Source organism: Osmerus eperlanus, chromosome 1 (genome assembly GCF_963692335.1).
Source record: "Osmerus eperlanus chromosome 1, fOsmEpe2.1, whole genome shotgun sequence".
In the NCBI taxonomy this organism is placed as follows: Eukaryota; Metazoa; Chordata; class Actinopteri; order Osmeriformes; family Osmeridae; genus Osmerus; species Osmerus eperlanus.
Window position 1 is genome coordinate 14,851,669 of NC_085018.1, and position 21,177 is coordinate 14,872,845.

The 21,177-nt window shown below is 46.7% G+C and overlaps 1 protein-coding gene across 2 annotated transcripts in view; it reads right to left on the reverse strand.

The window, feature by feature from the left end:
• Window positions 1-879: 879 nt before the first annotated feature.
• The window catches only part of cdh4 (cadherin 4, type 1, R-cadherin (retinal)), a 118,613-nt gene continuing 98,315 nt past the window's right edge, over window positions 880-21,177 (reverse strand). Inside the window, exons 7-17 of one of the 2 annotated variants that reach the window (XM_062462410.1) lie at window positions 20,858-21,002; window positions 14,715-14,887; window positions 10,204-10,341; window positions 6,822-7,007; window positions 6,450-6,703; window positions 4,094-4,236; window positions 2,686-2,922; window positions 2,032-2,265; window positions 1,483-1,622; window positions 1,233-1,397; window positions 880-1,086 (exon numbers count right to left, since the gene is read on the reverse strand). In XM_062462410.1, coding sequence (XP_062318394.1) covers window positions 880-1,086; window positions 1,233-1,397; window positions 1,483-1,622; window positions 2,032-2,265; window positions 2,686-2,922; window positions 4,094-4,236; window positions 6,450-6,703; window positions 6,822-7,007; window positions 10,204-10,341; window positions 14,715-14,887; window positions 20,858-21,002 — 2,022 coding nt within the window. Of the gene's footprint in view, window positions 1,087-1,232; window positions 1,398-1,482; window positions 1,623-2,031; window positions 2,266-2,685; window positions 2,923-4,084; window positions 4,237-6,449; window positions 6,704-6,821; window positions 7,008-10,203; window positions 10,342-14,714; window positions 14,888-20,857; window positions 21,003-21,177 lie in introns of both variants that reach the window. The other variant, XM_062462401.1, reaches the window with a different exon arrangement.

Genomic DNA, 21,177 nt, shown 5'->3' on the forward strand with positions numbered 1-21,177 from the left:
TTTGTAAAGAAAAGGCAGGCATTCTCTGCTGAGTTAGAAACCCCCCACAGTTATAAAAACAATCACACATAGCAAGTGGCATTGAGTAGACAATGCTCCTGAAAGTCAGAGAATAGCCCAGCGATGGACAAATCTGCTGCTCCACTCCATCCCAAAACCCTCCAACTGGCCAGAGTTCAGAATCTACTGTATTGGCTGACGGTCATCTGCAGTCCAGTCCACCCTGATAGTGTCGCTTCTTCCTTTCTGTCATCTCTGTGTTGCTGCAGGGTTGGTCTGTCAGCAACGTAGTGATCAGGAGGGGGGCTTAGCAGGTCATGGCGGGGGGTTTTGAGAGTACTTGCCTGAAACTGCTCAAATGGCAACCCACCCTGAGATAACAGGAGTCCCGTACAAAACACACCACAAAAGGCACTTTATAAACGACAGTGCTTCTGTTCTAATTAAATTCAAGTTGACAAAGGGGAGAGAAAGAGTTCAAGAGTGCCTTTTTTGTAACATTCGGTCACAAAGAAAGTGGACAAGATGTTCCTTTTTACCAAGCAAGTAAACGAGGATCACCACTCTCAGAAGGGTCTCTCTTCATCTCCACACTCCTCCAGTGGATTGAAAAACAAAGTAAACTATACACTGAAAACTTGCCACGAAAAAAAAGCCAGAGTACATTTGAGTTGCAGCAGAACCTTGTGAGGTCACTAAGGCATGTTCTAGAACAGCCTACTGGTCCAGTCCTCACGTCTACCGTGGACCTACAGTATCTCAGGAGCTCTTCGTGGGCCCCGTGTGTGGTTTCTGGGCGCCTCACACATCTACCCCTCCCTGCCCCCTCCGTAATCCCGCCCCGCCCCGCCCCGCCCCCTGCCTTCCACCCCCACCCTCTCAATCGTCATCCCCTCCCCCGTAGAGGTCGGCCAGCTTCTTGAAGCGCGGCCCCCAGTCGTTGAGGTAGTCGTAGTCCTGGTCTCCTGAGCTGGAGGAGTTGAGGGAGCTGACGGAGCCGGCCGTGGAGCCGCTGCCCTCGTAGTCAAACACCAGCAGGGAGTCGTAGGGCGGGGCCGTGGGGTCGTTGTCAGCTGCCCGCAGACCCTGTAACACGCACAGAGGTGGGTTAGACAGCTGGCTCTACAACAACCACCACCACATCCCTCCAAACAGGCTCTATATCCCGATCACGAGAGCGTACAGGCTAGTAAAGACTGGTCACAGCTGAGGATATGTAAGGGTGAACGCACGTCGTTTATGAAGTCTCCTATGTCTCCGGGGTGGGGCAGGCTAGGTCTGACAGGGTACTGAGACTCTGAGATGACAGGCCTCTCGTCCACCCTGCGCACCCCCGCTGGCTTGCTGATGATGTGGTCCAGAGACTCAGGCTGCTGCAGCTGGCTCAGGTCATAGTCCTGCGTGGGACAGCACAGGGGAGCTCAGACAGATGGTCTCATGGGAGTGACTTGTGTTACCTGTGTGTGTGTATGTGTGGCGGACCTGGTCCTCCTCTCCTCCTCCCTCTTCGTCGTATTTCAGGATGTTGTCTCTGACATCGTCCTCCGGATCGATCAGGAGAGGTTTGGCCTGACGCTCCTTCTCTCTCCCCTTCATCCACATCACGAAGAACAGCACCATGGCTGCAACACACACGCAATTTACTTTCAATTATTGCATTATCTACAGTATCTACAGAGTGTATGTATGTATTTATGTATGTATTCATGCATCAGAATCAGAATAGTGTTTAATTGCCAAGTAAGTGGTCACAAACAATGAATTTACTTTGGTGGGCAGGTCCATACAGTAAATATAATAAACAACAAAATGTAGAAAATGTCCAACAAAATACTGGCAGAGGTAGACCCCTGACTGCCAGGTCAGAGGTCTACAAACCTTTTCCTGGAGAGCTACCTGCCTGTGAAACGAACCTCCCACACCTGATTCTAATAATGAACCAAGGATCCAAAACCAACAGGCAGGCAGCTCTCCAGGAGCAGGGTTGGAGCCCCCTGTGGCGGTCAGTGTGAGTGAGTGTGTTCCACTCACTAAGCAGAATGATGATACAGATGAGGATGGCTATGATGGCTCCAGTGCCCAGGCCGGCGGCGGCTACAGCTCCTGTGGTGGTGCAGTCTCCATCCTCGTCACAGGGACACACCTTCACCCGGATCACAGACCTGTTGGACAGGGGCGGGTTCCCCGAGTCCGACACGGTCACTGGAATGTCGTACACCCCCGCTTCCAGGTGGGGGATCCTGAGTCTCAGCTGGGCGTAATCACCTATGAGAGCAGAGACACACACACACACACACAGATCACACCAGTCAGCGTGAGCGGGGCATAGTCATCGTCACACACGTAGAGAGCACGGAAAGAGGTCAGGGGGAAGCAGGTGGACTTACTGGGATAAAACATTAGGACTCTGGATCTTATTTTGCCTTATCACAACTCATTCATCTATGAGGATGGCATCTTGTCAGTCAGAGCACAGGGAGATGAATTGATCTCATTTATCACAAACGGAAGGTCATCTGTCCACATGAGCAGGTGGCATTGTGTCCCTGTGAGCCTTCTGACTGCCACGCCTGACTTCCTCATCCCCCAGTACACAGAGCGCGAGGTCAGGCCGAGGTCCTACAAACAGCAAGGCTATGGTTCCACACAGAAAGGGTTCTAAAATAGCATCTGGCGTTGACTCACCACTGAGGCGGGAGATGGTCCAGTTCCGGCGGACGCTCTGCGGGAAGGAGGGAAGCTCGAAGACGAACGGGCCCACGTTGGGGTCGGCATCGGCGTCCGAGGCTGTGATGTTCACCCTGGAGTTGGGTCTGGCCCGCTCACACACCTGCGCCTCTTTGGGAATCAGCACTGGAGTGTTGTCATTCACGTCTATCAGGTAGATCTGCAGGGTGCCTGTTCCACTAGCTGGAGGAGAACCTGGGAGAGGAAGGACAGAAGGAGAAAGACAGAGAGGTGAGAATGCAACACCTGACAAGGAAAATCTTTGGATCTGAAGTCAACTTCACCTGGAGGAAGTAATTTGGAAAAGGAGGCAGATTAAAGATAATGATGAAAGGACAGAGTGGCGAGAAATGGGAGGAAGAGAGAGAGAGAGGAAGATAGAGAAACAGAACAAGACAAGAGAGGGGGAGAGAGAGAGAGAGGTGCAGCCACTGTATGACAATACCATCACCTTGATAGTAAGTTAGTAATGACAGTTAGAAATGAAAGTTTTACAATTCGTTTTTATACTTGAATGAAAGTACAAAATAAATACGATTTGAACACAATTATTTTGGATAACAATACTCTCACTAACAATAGCCTACAGGCAGCATTTGAGAAGTTATATTTTGGCATGGGCTGCAAAGTTGTGGCTGGCAGACTAACACACATCATTAATAATCAGTGCCAAACTCTTTCTACTTGATAAGTAAGAGTTTATCCAAACTGGAGCTCATTCAGTCACAGCACTGGAACAGTTTAAACTGGATTTTCTATCAGACAGCATCAAACGGAAAAACCATGTAAAGGTCCACTGCCTCTGCTTGCCAGAGTCAACAACTGCCTAGTCAGTTATGATTGGCTAGATGTTTTGTCGCACTCCCTTTTCGATTGAGCAAAATAAGTAAAGAGAATGTTATGCAAAGTAGGTATCCTCCTGCAGAAATCGAGGTTTGGAATCAATATGTAGTCAACCTCTTGTTGGGCTAAACTCTATTTTGTATGCTATCAAGAGCAATGCGGCTTGCAAGTCCCAGACCAATCCTTTCATTACTTTCATTGATGAATACAGCTGGGCATTCACCCTCTCAGGTACAGTAAGTAAGCGCCTCCATCTAAAATGGTTGGGCTTGATTGGTCTTATTTCATTGATGGCTACAGCAGCTAGGGTAACACTCTGTCTGGTAAGTAGAGCAGGTAACACATACACACACACACACACACACACACACACACACATGCACATACACACACTCAAACTCACATCAACACATGCACACACACACACACACACACACACAGAGCTCCACAATCCACTTGTTGTTTCCCTGTAAAGTACCCAGTTTCACTCATAGCCACACTCACACTCACTTACCAGACTTACCATTGTCCACAGCCAGGAAGGTGGCCTCATAGATGTTGTTTTTGACATAGAAGGACTCCCTGTCAAGCTGAGCCAAGGTGGTGATCTGACCGTTGGTCCTGTTGATTCTCAGCCAGTTGGCCGGGTCAGATAGCTTGGAGTACCTGCTCTCAAAGACAGATGCACAGACCACCTCTATCTGGTTAACAACAAATAAACCACTGGAGTAGCACATAGCACACAGTACAAGGAAAGAGAAGAATAGTGTAGAATAGAATGCCTTCTAAACGCCTCGTTTCACCGTAAGATGTGGCAAACTACATTCTGTATGTAAGTTTATTATTCCCAACAGGATGTTATTTTAAAGAACAAATTCATCAACCGATATAAACCTGCGCCTTGCAAGTTGAGAATTAACTTCTAAGGGCCATTTGTTGTAAACAACTTATTTTGGTACTGAAGAGTACTTGTTATGAGTGCTGCAAATGAAGTGCTATGTCTGAGAGTGCAGCAGATGTGCAAAGGTTAATTGCTAGAAAGTTGCATGGGCTTGTACTCAACATGAATTCACAGATGTATGTCAATATTCTTGCTTAGACACTTGAAGAAAGAGACGAGGACAGAGGGGGGGAGCGAAAGAGGAGGAGGAGAGAGAAAACGTGCCGGAGAACGATAAAAAGAAGAAAGGAAAAGAGAGAGGTGAGAGAAGTAGACGTGCGTGTAAATCAGGTGCACAGGACGAAGATGGTGTGATGATGGGAACAATGTGTTGGAAGTTAACACAGGTTAGTAGGTGCTACTGAAACATGGGGGAAATAATGGCAGAGCTAAATCTGGCTCCCGCTAATGACACACTGTCACCCTCGCAAACCATGGAGTTAGAAGGGTAGAATAGCATTTCGGTATACTGAGTGAAGGGATTACTGAGAAAATAGCAACACATGTCACAGGCAGCCACGTAAACAGACTCAGGATTCAGCCTGGATGTGATGTTTGTTGGCAGGTGAAACAGGGCGTTCTGGGAGACGTGTGTGTGGTTGTGTCAACCCTCTCTGTGCTGTTGTGCCATCTGAGGGGAGCTCTCGCTCCCTCTGACACCCAGTTGGCAAATGGGAAAGGCCACACAGCTGTTGGGGCAGAGCAACATCCACTCGTGACCTCACTTTACAAATGTTAGAAATCAGCTGGCAAGCTTATCCACCCTCTCCACTCCAGCCATAGAAAAAGGCCCAACCCACACAAATATACCCACACATACAGTTTTCTTGTTGTGCGTATGGGAGGTCAAATAAGTGAATCAAGCAGTGGAGATGAGGCTGTCTGCTGCCAGACTACCTCTGTAAGAGAAAGTAGCTTGGAGCATCCATCAATAACTGAGACAGACAATAGGGTCAACAGAGAGAGAGAGAGAGAGAGAGAGAGAGAGAGAGAGAGATAGAGAGAGAGAGGGGGGAGAGCAGGAGAGAAGGGTTTTCTCTCTCAGAGGAGTAAACAACATAACAGATTTAGTTTGCATGACTAAATCCATTAAGAAAAAGCCCTGTGTCATAAAATTTGCCAGTTTATCTTCTGCCACTCAATTCTACAACATTCTGCAATGAAGGTCTCCCTGCCATTAAGTGGAATTGATTTATGTAGCATCTTGGAAGGGAGTGGCGGGATGCCCTTTGACTCTGTGGGGATGTGGGACTTCTCCCCGGTAAGGCCACGCTGGCTCGATGCTGGGCTGGCAACGTGCCCGCCATGCCATCCAGCTCCGGGAGCACAGGCCCACACTCAGAGGATCGATCAGGACTGAGAGGAATGGGGTGACTGTGAGGAACAACTCCACAGTTCAGCTCATTACACACTGACCCCTCCACCCTCGTCTCTAGGCAAAAAAGAAACCATTGGACCTTGGTCCTCGACGGGATCAGTTTAGAATGTCACAGCGGAGACATAGGCCAGTGTGTGATCAACCTGGACATATCATAAAGTTCAGTTTCTCTCCTGGGCTTAGTCAGAGATGTGTGAGGTTCTGAAGTGTCGATGTGCAGGGTTTTAAAGGTCTGGTGTAGCACATGTGAGTATATTCACAGACCATCGCGCCAGTCAGTAGCTAGCTTTGTGTTGGTGTAGCTGGTAGTGGTCACACGTGCAGAGTCTGTGGTGCTGTGTTCAAGTCCAGTGACGGGCGGTTGCGTGATCACGTCTTTTACACTGGTATACACATTTATATATAGGAGTGCATTTATACACAGTATATACACATGTACATGGCCAGTGTATATAATAAAAATATATTAATTATAATTATTATATATAATAAGTACTATAGAAAAGGTCTGTAGCTGGTGTATTTGTATTTGAGGGCATATGGCTGTTGTCAGGACCCTACCTGACGGTCTGGTGGATAAAGTGGTCAGGGTCAGTGGCAGCAAACACAGTGACGGTGGTCCCTGCTGGAACGCCCTCCTCGAAGCGGATGAGCTTGGGGTTGACGGGAAACACAGGGGGCTCGTTGACATCCTGAACTGAGATGGTGACCCCAGCCGTGGACTGGAGGGACGACTGGATCCCACTGGCCAGATGGGCCTGGTTGGACACCACCACTGACAGCATAAAGGCCCGGTTCATCTCAAAGTCCACCGGCTAGGGTGGGATGTGGTGGAAGATACAGAGAGAGATGTGATGCCACTGATTAATAGAGAACCACAAATAAATCAGTCCCCCTGGTCTCTCTCTCTAAATCAGTCCCCCCCCCCCTTACCTTAACCACGGTGACCATGCCATCATTGCTGATGGGGTTGGTGCGGATGCTGAAGTGTCCAGAGGGATCTCCGTTGATGATCCTGTACACAGCATTCCAGTTAGGGCTGTGAGGCTGGTCCCTGTCAATCACCGTCAGGTTGGTCACCACCACATTAACCTTGTTCTCAGGTACCTCTCCCGAAAACTACAGGCAGTGAAGGAGGAAGGGAGGGAGGGAGGGTAGAAAAAAGATTAGAATGAATTTGTATCAGAGAACACTCCTATCATTACAGTAATGTTGTATCCAATTCTACTGAATATATTTTTGCATGAGGCTCATTATTCAAACAAATGAATTTGTTCAATTAAGAGTTTCCCAGATTTAATTCTAGCGCAGCACATAAAAAATGTTAGTCCTAATATTCATTTAAATGAGTACAGTAATTAAGTTGATGGCAAAAACAGTGTTGGGGTAATGATCTTTATCATTATTCCAATCTAAAACGACTCTGTCTTAGTTACTTTCCTGTGTCTCATGAGTCTCAAGTAAAACCCTGATAATAACCACAGGACAGGTCATCTAGTACCACTGAAGAGGGGTAAACACGCGCAAGCTCACATATATGTATGTCAACAGACACACACACACACCCACCCACAGTCACACACACACACATTCCCACACACAGACACTGACACACAATGCTCTGATTGTGACAGTTATCCCTATTTCCTCTGGTGATGCGTTAACTGGTTTATGGTGTGTGTCTGCCAGCTGCTATTCACTGTAATGGCTTCATCACGGCACTGGGGCCGCATCCAACACCCCCCCCCCCCCTCCCCAGCTCCCTTGTCCCCCCACCTCGCATCTCTCCACCTTCTCTCCCCCAACATCACCACATTGATAAGCACATAACTAATTATATATGCACATTCTTTCTGGTGTGTGGGCTTCTCGACTTCATTTGCATCCTCATCCAAGCTGGTTTGACAACCATGAAAGAAGGACAAACAGAGAGAGAGAGAGAGAGAGAGAGAGAGAGAGAGAGAGAGAGAGAGAGAGAGAGACAGAGAGAGAGATAGAGCGAGAGAGAGAGAGAGAAAGAGCGTAAAAGGGACCAGAGAGAGATAGAGAGTAAAGGGACCAGAGAGAGAGAGAGAGTAAAGGGACCAGAGAGAGAGAGAGTAAAGGGACCAGAGAGAGAGAGAGAGAGTAAAGGGACCAGAGAGAGAGAGAGACAGAGAGAGAGTAAAATGGAGCGAGAGGATAACATATTGGTAGAAACAGGATAAGAGAACTTGCCAAAGAGTCCGCACCCTTGAGCATAGCAGGTGCTATGGAAAACAATAGTATTTAGAGTCATGGATTTTCCATGAGGTAGAACAGATCACAATCTGGACAGTGAGGTAGAGAACCTACCGGAGGACCACGTCACCTTCTCAGTGACATAAGTAAATCACTCCATGGACCGAGACGCCATGTGAAGCCGGCCTGCCAGGGTCCACATTAGCACTTAACAAAATATGAACATGACTGTAATATACAGAAACAAAAAACATGCCTATGTGAGATTTTGGAGACTTTGTCCCTCCCAGGGCAGTAATGGCCTCTGAGAGGACGTGGATCAAACCAGATTGAGCTGCCTTGATGCATCAGTGTGAATGGGCCATTACACCCTCGTCATAAAAACAGTCATCCCCACTGGCCACGGAAATGAGTCTATTATCTGTCATTTCAATGTGACGTTAGATACATGCCACATTTTGCAGCATCAAAGACAGCTGACACATTTTGTTGCGGTAGTACTGCAATTGCTGCTCCATGGCTGCTCCAATAAACAAACTACACAAAAGCTGTGCTGTGTGTTTAAACCTACACACCTCCGCTTCAAATCCTCTATTTCGTATAGTTCTAGAGTTTAGTTTTACAGTGATATGCACTTGATGAGATAACATCATGATAACACAAGAGGAGACAGAAGACATTCTTACAAACCCTGAATACAGACTAATGAGTTGTGGCAAGTACCATTGTCTTTTTGTTTTTCACATAATGATGAACATCACACTCTCATATTCATGCCCGTGTACCCAAATGAATAAAACATTTGGCTTTTTTCAAATTAGAAGCTGTATATGTGCTTGGTTTACGCCCCCGCAAGCAATTTCACTTAATTAGCGTGCTTATGTTTTCTCACCATCTCCCGTAGAGAGATGTGCATTCTTCCCAGCGTCTGTCATACACAAATAATTACTGAACTGCTCCAAGACTAGTTGGCTGTGTGGGAAGGATTGGAAAAGGATTGATATCCAAAGAAAAACAGCATCTGGATAAAACGACTTTCCTTGCCAGAAACTGGGTGAGTGAATGCGTTTGCGAGTGTGTGCATGTGTGTGTGCAGGTGATGCTGTGTCGGAAAAAGACCTGTCCTATCACCGAAAAAGCCCACGTTAATGAATATAGAAACTAAATGGCCCAAACATTCCTGTATCTTGTCTTTGGATGTCATTTCATGCTACACATGCAGTATGTCTTTAGTTGTCTATCTGGGCCCATTCACACACCAACACTATACTGCCCTGCACAGTTAGTTCGGAGCAGAGAGAGTGGGGCCAAGCCGAGATGGTTCCCCTATTCCCCTGAGGCCACAGAGACAAGTCGAGATACATACACAGATGGATGGAAACAGAGAAAGAGACACACAGACAGGACTAGATTGTTTGCGTTCTTGTTCTGCCAAATCTAGTTCTGCTAGCTGGGAACTCTCGTCTGAGCGTGAGGCTGTAACTGCGCTGGCAGACATTCATGGTGCCCCACCACAGGCACACTGATCCACAGTGTGTGACGTCGACCCACCCCTCTCTCTGCAGATGACTGGACAAGAAAACACACACACACAGTAGGAGACAGTAAAGTAGGCCAACTGTAGTCTGCCTGTCTCCTGTCTGTCAGCCTGTCTGTACCAGAATGAGACCAGATGCCTGCAGACAACCCAGGAACACCAGAGGGACTGCTGGCAGAGAAAGGGAGGAGGAGGGCCGCCCTCATCACCAAACAGCATGCCTGTGATCTCTCTCGGCCCTCCCTCAATCTCCATCCCTCCATATGTCGCTCCAACCCTCTCTGGCTCGGTTTCTTCGACTCCAAATCTCTGTGTCCCCTTTCGTCTTTCTATTTCCGTGGTTTCTGAGTCATCTTGACACTTTTCTCTTTGTTCGCTTGTTGGGATTTGGAATGCAGTGCAGATTCTGGATGAGTGGAAGAGACGGTGCCCCTCTACTGCTGCGTGGAGCAGACAGTCCTTCACCTGGGCTACCACCTGTCACGTCAGGGGGACACATGTCCTGGAGCCAAACTGCCCTCTGAGTGTGTGTATGCAGTTAAAGGGGACTTTACTCACCGTCCTAGCGGTCAGCTCTGGGGGGTTGTCGTTGATGTCTGTGACAGAGATGAGGGCCGTGGCCGTGTTGGAAAGACCAAAGTTCAGGTTCCCCTCCATGTCGGTGGCCTGCACTATGATGGTATACTGGGACACTTTCTGGAAACGGAACAAAGAGTTATGTATCATTATGTCAGCACAACAGCAGAGTGAGAATTAAGGGACTAAAGGAAGATTGAATGACTGAACAAATTAAAATGCATTTTTTTATAGCATTGCAGGATATGTGGGAGAGGGTGCATGTTTGCATGCACACAGGCACGCAGGCATACACACATGCTTGTATGCACATTTGCACACACACACACACACACGCGCACACACACACACACGCGCACACACACACACACAAACACACAGACACCAAGTGAGGGCTGTGACGTGAAATGAGGGAGCAATGAACGTCAGTGAAAGGCTCATCCATTACAGCCCAAAAGTCCCCGCATTCAGCTCTGGGAGCAGCCCTGATCATCACTCATTTTAATGGAGGCGCTGCCACTTTAAGAAGAACCACGACGCTGCAAATATCATAGAGAGTGAACGGACATTATTTAGTCCAGTTAAAAGGAAGTGGGAAAGTAGCCAGAGGCAGGACTGCAGTACATGCCTCCACAGCACATACGTCCACAGGGGGGGGAAAGAAACATTCAAGCTGCTTTTTGTTCTCCTTATAGTGTGCAAACAAACCATGTTTATAGGTGGCATACTCGCCCCAAAAAATTATACATCTGAACTTGGAAAATGTAGACTGCATGGGTGTGTCTATTTGTACCCACATAGGGTTATGCTGTCCACATGATCTCAGTGTGGTGCTGTCCATGGTGCTGAAAGTTCAACATGTCCCCGGCCACCTCCAGCCTGAGCCCGGCCAAACAGTTCTAGCTCTTTCTTCCTCCACCCCTTTTCTCTCTCTCTCTCTCTCTCTCTCTCTCTCTCTCTCTCTCTCTCTCTCTCTCTCTCTCTCTCTCTCTCTCTCTCTCTCTCTCTCTCTCTCTCTCTCTCTCTCTCTCTCTCTCTGCCTAAGCCTCTCAGAGCCTCTCTGCTTCTCTATGCTTCCATTAATCCATTTGGCTAAACCCTCCATTGTGTTGGAGCGCAGCCTGGCCGTCAAGGACAGGTCAGTGTGTAGAGTGGAGAGTCTGCTGTTGTATTCAGCACAAAATGGCTTCTACAAACCATCTACAAACCCTGCCGTCACTGGATGGGTGTTTGCACTGCGGACCTCGCCAGGTAACATCCTGGGGGTCAGCACAGGATGTTGGTCATCCTCGCTTTCCCCCAAGTCAACCCCCGATCAGGGTCAACTAAAGACTTTCTCTTCCTGCCTCCCTTTCTATCCATCTCTGCTCAGTCATATCAGATGGACCATAGAAGCAAAGTACTTGGACTCAGGGAAAGTCACTTCAGGTCACTTGCAGGGACATTATGAATGTATGTTCAAGTTAATATGTCCCTGACAAGCTATATTATTGAAAACTCAATGCAGGCTGCCCTTTATTAGATGAAATATCAATACTCATCTCAGAGTACTGCAGTAAATAGAGCCAACCATTAATATGTCCCTCTCTTGAATACTTAATTGAGGTCCAGCCATTTCAGAGGATTGTGTGTGTCTGTGTGTGTGTGTGTGGGGGGGGGGGCTGTATGAAGAGGGGAGGAGAGCATAACGCCAGGTGTCACTCTTACACGGTAGGGGAAATGAGGCGTCCAGCCCCGAAGCACTTCATTTCTCACATGAGTGTAGTTGTGAGTTTATGTCCCATCTACTGCACACACACTGAATCATGCTCCGCCGAGCGAGAACGCAAGCACCAACTTGCATGGACAGCCTCGTCCTAACAAGCCGGTAAAGGAGTCTCTAATGAGTTCTGTAGCTGTGCTGAGCAGACCTCTCTTTGGAAGATTAGAGCCCAGCACAGAGAAGAAGGAAACCCTCTCAGGACAGAACAACAGCACCGATTTTCCCACAACCCAAAGACCACAGACTTTAATCTGAGGGCCTGAAAGGCATCCGGGGCCAGAGGAGCACCTTCACACTCAGTTCCAGAGCTGTACATTGAGATCCGTTTCAGAAAGACCAAATGAGGTGGGTTACCTCCCCCGAGACAGTTGAGAAAGAGAAAAAGGCCCCACTGTTCTAGCTGAAAGGACAGACACTGCTAAAATAGCTGTCCAATGGTTGCAATTTGGAATGCGGGACCAAGCATGCTTGTTTGCAGAAGATTGTGCCATTGGAGGCAAAAAGGGCCAGGCAGTCCCTGACCACAAAATGAAAAGATTTTGTCCACAAACACTTGTGATTTGGAATTAATTGGACCAGAGCATTCATGTTTTCGGGTTTTGTTTGTGTATTAGACAAAGCCAGACAGAACGTGAGAAAGATGCAGAGTGTGAATGCTATAGTGAACTAGCACTTTCCGTATTTGTTCTGTCGTTTGTGTTCCGGCCTGTCAGTCTCATACTGACCACAGTGATTACCCTGTCGCTTACAATTTTCCTCAAACAGCCAGACACTCACATGCATCCCAAGAAGACTCCCTCCCTCCCTCCCTCCCTCCCTCCCTCCCTCCACTGTTTACACAGTGCCTCAAAGCCTAGAACCATATATAGGAAAACACAAAACAACTAACAACTAAACAAACACATCAACATCGGGTCAAATTCCCTGCGGCTCCCTGGTGGGCGTGGTACCGGATGCTGTGCCAGGCAACCACAGGTACCTGGAGGGACAGTCTGTGGGTGCTCAGAGACTCTATGTTGTCCAGCAAGTGGGCCTCAGCAGACAAAGACAGTTTAAACCACAGATGGCACAAGCTGGAACATAGCACCAAGCCTAGCCATGCCCATCCAGGCCCCAGGAGGGCTGCATCCTCGGGTAATGAGAAACAACTTAACTGCCAGTCCAGCCAGGGAGAGAGGCCATGGAAACCGCCCATGCCAGCTGTGCCATACCCAGTCACCTGAGGACAAGGCTCTTACACACCCTTCACACTCATAGCTATCAGTCACACACAATCAAGCCCAATCTTGGGCAGTCTCACTTTCTTTTCTGTCCCAACCAGGAAGGGATTTCTTCATGAATTTGCCTCCTTTTTTCTACCTGCTACATTTTGTGCCAGCAGTAAATATATATGTGTGTATGTGTCTAGGGAGCACAGCTGACAACACAGACAGCTTAGCCCTGCATGTTCACCTGTTTGCTGAAACATGCAGGAACATTGGGTTCAAGGGAGAAGATAGGTGAGGTCAGCCCTTTGGGGTCAAGGGGTCGGGGAGGCTAATTGGTATTCGGGAGTGATCAGTTCTGAGTGACTCTGTAGTGGTCCTTCTGACCCCCTCCTGTGTGTCAGGCAGGAGGGGCACCTCCTTTACCCCCTGATGACTACATTCCAATTAGACATCAGCTTCACTGATGAAGTATATTAATTTGCTATGCAACTGTTTACTGTAGCATATGTAGTCCTGTGCATTATGTGCATTGTGCATACTATGTGTGTGTGTGTGTGTGTGTGTGTTGGTGTGTGTGTGTGACCTTGACTGCAGGTGGGTGAACACCCAGGTGTGCCCCAGTTTTTGAGGGAGGACCATGGGCGGGTGGGGGAGGGACTGGCCTACTGCTGGGTCTAGATTAATGAGGTTTACTTCAGTCTGTTCAGCTGCTGGGGCTACCTTCTCCAAACGGGAACACTGTGCTGGCCTGCATTACCTAGTATCTTGTCAAGGCTCCAAACATAACACTCTACAAAATGTACTGGAAGAGAAATATATAAAGTTCCCTCCATTCAACGTATTCTGTTTACCTGCTGTGTGTTTGTTCACTTTATTCAAGAGCAACATGATTGTGACTAGTATTCAGCAAGTACGAAAATATGTTGGGCAGTCTTTTACAATCTTTTAGTAGATTGACTTGGCTACACAGGGGTTTTGGAACTCAAAAGCAGTGTCTGTGTATACACAGAAATTCTGCAGGCCGATTGGACTAATGAAAAACTGTTAGCAGCTTACTGATGCATTCTGGGATAAACAGAAATGACCTTTTGTAGCCCATCTCATTAGCAATAAAATGGGTCCCTGTAGGAGGTGAAATGTAAATGACAGTGGAATGAAATAGGAAGTATTCCCATGATGAGAGTAACTGTGTTTGTATTTGTGTTGGGACTTTGCAGCTAACTCTAGGGTTGAGGAAAAACAATTAATTTAAGGTGTTTGGAGCTGGCGTCCACTTCCAAGAGAAGTGACACATTGAACCACAAAACCTCACAATTCCCCTGGTGGAAGACTGGATTAGTGTCAGAACATTGTAAAGAATATCCACAGACCATTAGAATGATTCTAGGATGGTATAATTGTACGTTGCAATGGATAAAAGCTTCAGCGAAATGAATGCATCCCAATGGAAATGGCAGTTCGAAGTGTGCGATCAGAACCGTTTGATGACATGTGAGGGCAGTCCTCCTCGCTATGACACTTACCTCTCTGTCCAGGCCCGCTGCCACGGTTACGATGTCGCCGGTCTCACTGTTGATGGTGAACATGTTGGGGATGGGGGTGTGGGGCGTCTGGGACAGGATTCTGTAGCGCACCATCCCGTTAGCCGTGGTGTAGTCGTCAGAGTCGTTGGCTGTGACCTGCATCACTGACGAGCCTGCCAAGACACAGGAGGTAGGGCCACATCGTTAGTATTGAGCCTGCCAAGGCACAGGAGGTAGGGCCACATCGTTAGTATTGAGCCTACCAAGGCACAGGAGGTAGGGCCACTACGTTAGTATTGAGCCTGCCAAGGCACAGGAGGTAGGTCCACATCGTTAGTATTGAGCCTACCAAGGCACAGGAGGTAGGGCCACATAGTTAGTATTGAGCCTGCCAAGGCACAGGAGGTAGGGCCACATCGTTAGTATTGAGCCTGCCAAGGCACAGGAGGTAGGGCCACATCGTTAGTATTGAGCCTGCCAAGGCACAGGAGGTAGGGCCACATAGTTAGTATTGAGCCTGCCAAGGCACAGGAGGTAGGTCCACATCGTTAGTCCTTTTATACTTAAAACATGGAGAGGTGTTTTCACATGCACAGGCACACACCAACGCATGTGCAAACCCCAGTGTACCACATTGAACATCCTGTATGTTGCTGCAAACAGCCACGCCGGGGCTTGGGATCCGGTCAAGCCCAAGGAAGAGACGTGAAAAACCCATCGTTCCGGAGGTTTCACATGAACCCACGGGCGTTTCAACATTTTCAAATGTGCATCCATTAAATCTGTGCGCCGCTACAGAGACTCACTGAAAGAGCAACATGAGCACACGACACAAGCTCTCTGACAGAGCCCTGAACCCTGCCCGCTCTGCTCTGCTCTTCCCTGCCTGACCTCTGTTCTCTCTCCCAGTCCATTTAGTAATGAGCGCCACCGCATCTTCTGCCATTTCCACCATCCATTATTTCATCCTTCAGCTGCTACACTGCTGCCCTTAATGCTCTCCTGCTCTCCAGCTATTTGTCTCGGTAACATGGGTAAACGCAGCCATTTAAGATGGTCGTATGTGTGTACGTCCGTGAGTGTGTCTGCGTCTGTGTAAAGGGTGGTTGTGTGTGTGTGTGTGTGTGTGTGCGCACGGTGAGAGGCTGTGTCACCATCTCCCTGAGCAGAATTATTGATTTGTAAGAGATTGTCAGCCAGGCTCACAAATGTGACCAGGCAATTAGGAGCACTCTGTGCAGGAAAAGGAGAGATCACCTTGTTCCTTTCCCTGGTGCAGGGAAAATGTCACTCTCCATCAGGCGGCCATTTAGAGGCTGCTGGGAGGGCTGCTGGAGGAGAGCAGCTATTGTCAGTTTACAGGGACAGGGGAGGAGAGAGGAGCCTGGAGCACAGACATGCCACTGGAGGACGGAGCAGGCGGTTGAGGGACACTGCTTTTGAGGGGAGGTAGAAAATAACTTTATGAGAGGTGAGAGACAGGAGAGTGGGAAGCAGTTAGAGGCAAGGGTGTCATGAGGCAGTGAGTTAAGAATGTGGCTCAAATTTGAGGCTCTACCCTGGCCCTGAAGTACAGACTAGTTTCTGTTTTGTATGTTTCTACATTAATTAGAAACATATTGAATTGGAGATGGGCATTAACAGAGACACCCTGTGGGTCTATGTGGTTACAGGTGTCTCTTCGGCTGCCTCTCATAATTGGGCAGAGATTGCACCATCATTCCCATGACAGCCCGCATCGATGGGATAATTGTAGCTGAGAATTCTATTTCAAACTTCATTAAGTTTCAAAGAAGGATTTGTCACTTTGCCCAAGGACAGAAAAAAAGATGGAGAGAGAGAGAAGAAAAACAATTACCTCTATTCCAGAGGAGAGTGTTAATATTTGAACAACCTTTCAAAGCGTCAGGGGAAAAAGAGACGTGATGTGGTGAATCGTGTGTCAACTCTGCCACCTTTAATTTCAATAAGAGGAATTCCTAATACGCTTAGGCTGCTCTTGGTCCAGGAAGGTGCCCATGCCTGAAAGGGTTAACCTCTGAGCCCATTTAATTCCTTTTTAATTTGAAAACTGATTCAAAATCCTAATTGCTTTTCCACCAAAAACCAATGGAGCTGAACATTTCAATGGCAGCAAGCAGGCATGTTTGCCATTTGGTCACATAGACCTGGGGGAGTTGAGCTTACCAATGGGGTTTATCTAGATTCTAGAACCTAAACATTTATGATTCACACCTGCCTTCCAATTGCAAGCGACAGGGAGCAAGAAGGTGAGGGGAGGAGAGGTGAGAAGAGGAGTGGAGGAGGACAGATGGAAACAGAAATGCAAACACTGATGTGGAAAGATTGTATGGGAATACATGGGCAGGGACAAAAGGGGAAGGTGGGAAGAATAGAGGCAATAGAGGGCAGACCAAGAGCACTAAAAAGAAAGGCAAAAGGAAGTGTTGAGGGTGGCACTCAAGGAGAAAAAGCGGGAAAATGTCCAGCAAAGGAGGGTACAGAAAGATGATAGATGTTGTTTGAGAAAAAAGGATAGGGATTGAAGAATTGAATTAGTAGAGGACTGAGGTGAGAAAGGAGGGAGGCAGGGCGGGAGGCAGGGAGGGAGGGAGGCAGGGAGTGAGGCAGTCAGGCAGGGAGGGAGGCAGGGAGGGAGGAAGGGAGGGAGGGAGGGAGGGGTGGCAGCCACACAGTGTCTCATGGGGACACAGTGACAAAGGGGACAGAGCTGACTCTAATGGCACTGTGGGCCCTCGGAGGACTTCAAACAGATGGTACTTCAACTCCACCCACTCCTCATGCACAACCCTGCAGAGCCCCGCAGGGAAACAATCAAAACAAGGTAGCAGAAAATGGCCCTCAAATCTGACAGCGTTCACACCTCAGCGCAGTCTGAGGTCTTTAAATGACCCCACTAAGATTTAGAACATGTAACTAACATGGGCATTTCCTGGAGGTGAAACCGGAGGATGCACGTCTGTACTCCAGTTACTTTGAAGGCAACTCCTTAAACTATTTAATGTTGATTACCGTATTTTTTCGGAAAATAAGACGCATTTTATATAAACCGCACCCCAACAGAATGGGAGCTTTGTGTTTGTAAATAATAAACCGCACTGGAATATATGCCACACTTGCAACAATGATACCAAGCAATGCACGAGTATAGGCGATCTTACAGCATGCCGTTGCAACACACTTCGAAAACGAAAGTAAGTGCGTAATGTATGTTTTCTATATGGTTTCTATTTTCACATGTATTGTTTTTTTTTTACTTTCAACTGTCAATTTCAACAACTCCCCAAAAGACTAAGATGTTCTTATCACTTGTGTAACAGACATGGCTGTCTTCCACTTACCCTACACTTTCCACAAGCAAGACGGCTAATGCCGACAAGATCTAACCTGTATTCTCCAAAGTATCTTTAATCAAGTCATAAACATAAGCAGGTGCAGCATCTACATCTACCTGCAGAGATAGATCATTTTGACTTTCAGGTGGCTGTCCACAGTCAGAGAGGAATTTTGCCAAACACAAGTCCATCTCTATCTATGGCTAGTTGCTCCCACTACAGGATAGTTCTGAGAGATCTAACTCCATCAGTTCCATGGTCCTCACAGCCCAGAATGGATAGTTCACACCCTCAGGGTCCATTACACTGATTGAGACATCCTTGTGTTGGTGAGCCCCTTTGTGGCTCCATCCCTCTCCTCCTGAGTGGTACATGTCTGGTTCTAATTAGCCCCCCAAGCCAGGAGGCAACAGAAACTCTTAAATCCCCCAAATTGAGTATTTGAGAAATCACTCAGTCGGCTGTATTGATCTTTCTATGTCTTTTGAAAGGGGTATAGAAGAAAAAGGATCAAGTACAAAAGGAAAAGTAAGGTTGAACATTCCAGAGAATACTGTACACTACTGTACTGGATACTTTAACACTCTCTAATCCTAATCTGTTTTATAATGGAGCACAACCTATTTTTACAATAGGTTTTTATAATGTCTAAATCCTAAATAAATGGTGTGCTGTCAGTGTTCATTTTGTTTCATGGTCTGAAATAGGTTCATCAACCATGCTCTTTGACAGATGGATTTTCCAGGGAATTCCTCCCAGAATACCCGGGTCATGACTCCCTATGAAATTGAATTAGTTCCTCATCTGATGTCAGTAAGACATGAATTAGATCAGATTGGATTAGTCTGTCCGTATTATAATTGTGAGAGTTCATACATTTAAGACCAATCAAATTGAATTAGGTGCTCCTTGTGTGTCCTGATGGGTGTAGGCCTGCAGCAGTGAACAGCAAACATGTCATGTCCAACTGAGTGGTGCTGATAGATTGATTTGATAGCCAGCATTGCATCTGGTGATGGTGATAAGGCCAGCTCCCTCTAGGTCTCCCTCTGTGGATGTTTTCATCCATGAGTGGATTGAACAAGTTCTACAAGGACACTTTCAGCTCTATCTTGACAGGGTATTTTCAAACAAATCGGGCATATGCATTCTTTTTTTATTTTTGACATCTCAGTTTGCATAGTTTGCCACACAGTGGGAGCAGGTTGTGGAAGTATCCGAAGGAGGCGTTGAGAGTTGACACATTAATGCCACTCCCCAAGCAGAGTTTATTTATTTCCAGTCATTAACATATTATGTTATTTATGTATTATATATTATGATATCGCATCATCCCAGCACAACGTTTGTGGTCAAATGTAGTTTGGAGGCATTGTTGGCTTATGGTTTAGGCAGTCATTGATCACAGAAACATTTATAAATGTTTTTATTCACTGAATTCACAGTCAATTATTTAGAAATTCATAATTGACAATGTCTTTGTATTTTTGTTTAGCTACCCAATAATTTCTGGAAATGCTTTGGGCACTTCACTAATGCGGTCAGTACAGGGACAAGCAGGCTTTTTGGTAAGATAAGTGTAATGGTGTTATTAAATGCTAGGACTAGCTAACTCTTTCGAAGCCTCCTTTTTATTTACCACGTGTGAGAAATTGTAATTGGCTCAGGGAATGACACACCAAATATTTATTTCACCCATATGAACACAGTCCCACTGGCTTTTGAGTAATAAAATACCCAGTAATGCCTCTTTTACCCACAGCGTAGGTCATGTGAGAACTGAGATTTTTCTGGTTCTTGTTTCATTAGCAGTAACAAGATAGGGACCTTTGAAAATGTGGGTCTTACAGATACAGAACATGGCCTTGTTAGAACTTAAATCATTCCATCCCCTTACCATGCAAGGGCCGACAGTACTGATGATACAAACAGTAGTGGGCCATTCAGGTTAGGACTTCCACTCCTCAATGCAATGTGAAATAAACAGGGCATTTAGTCTATCCTCATACTGTCGCAAGCAGCCAATTAGTCAAGTGTACTTTAACATAGTGTTTTCCTTCCTTAAATTTCATCACATCTAAGAGAACAAAGGGGAAGGACCCAGAAATTCTTTGTGGTTTGTGCACATTCTTGACGGCAATTATTAATGAGTCTAGTCAATTAGCTTTTCAACCTACATTTTCTAAAACACAAAAGCGTTGTGACATTGTTGTAACCCCAAAACAAACTTTGTCCTTCTGTTCCCTAGATTTATTTATATATTTATTACATTTTCATAAACAGAGGAGAAGGAAGTGCCTCTCTGGATTTGTCTAGTTGGTCTGGCTAATTAGAGATGCTCGGTATAAAATAGATCCACGCTCGGGTGAGCAAAAACCACACACAAACAGACGCACAGACACACATTTTCTCCTTTCTCACAGTGTTTACCAGCACTCTTGAGATTCACTTCGCAGTTCAACATTGTCTGGACACAATAAAATCTAACATTTCTCCTCAGAGACTCATTGTTAAACAAGTGTTCCTTCAACCATGACATGAGTGCAAGGTTACTTCAACCATGACTTGAGTGCAAGTGCAAAACTCATCTCGCCTTTAAACTGCACACAACTGTTCCCTGAACACTTGCACTGTTCAAATCTACAATGCGTGATCTCTTAATAATCCATTTGAGCAATGTAGGCTACACAGACTCCTTTGAAACGTATATAATCCAAACTGCTCTGCTAATACTTAGCATCATGCAGGCTTCATGCAGACCATGTGGCTGTGTTGAGTTCCTCTTACCTGGTTTGGATCCCTCCGCGACAGAGCCGTTGTAAACCTGGTTCTGGAACTCTGGACGGTTGTCATTCATATCAATGACATAGATGTAAAGGTCAATGGGGTTCTCCACCTGGTTCCCATTCATGTCCACAGCATGCGCTCTGAGCTGTTAACACACACACACACACACATCAGTATCAAAGTGTATGTCTGGAGTCTGTTGACTGAATAAATAGTAGTATTTGATCTAGAATTTATGTGCGAGCTGACCTTCTACTGAAAGGGAATGCATAATCGCTTTTAAAACATCATGGAATGAGAAAAAAATGATTGAACAAAAC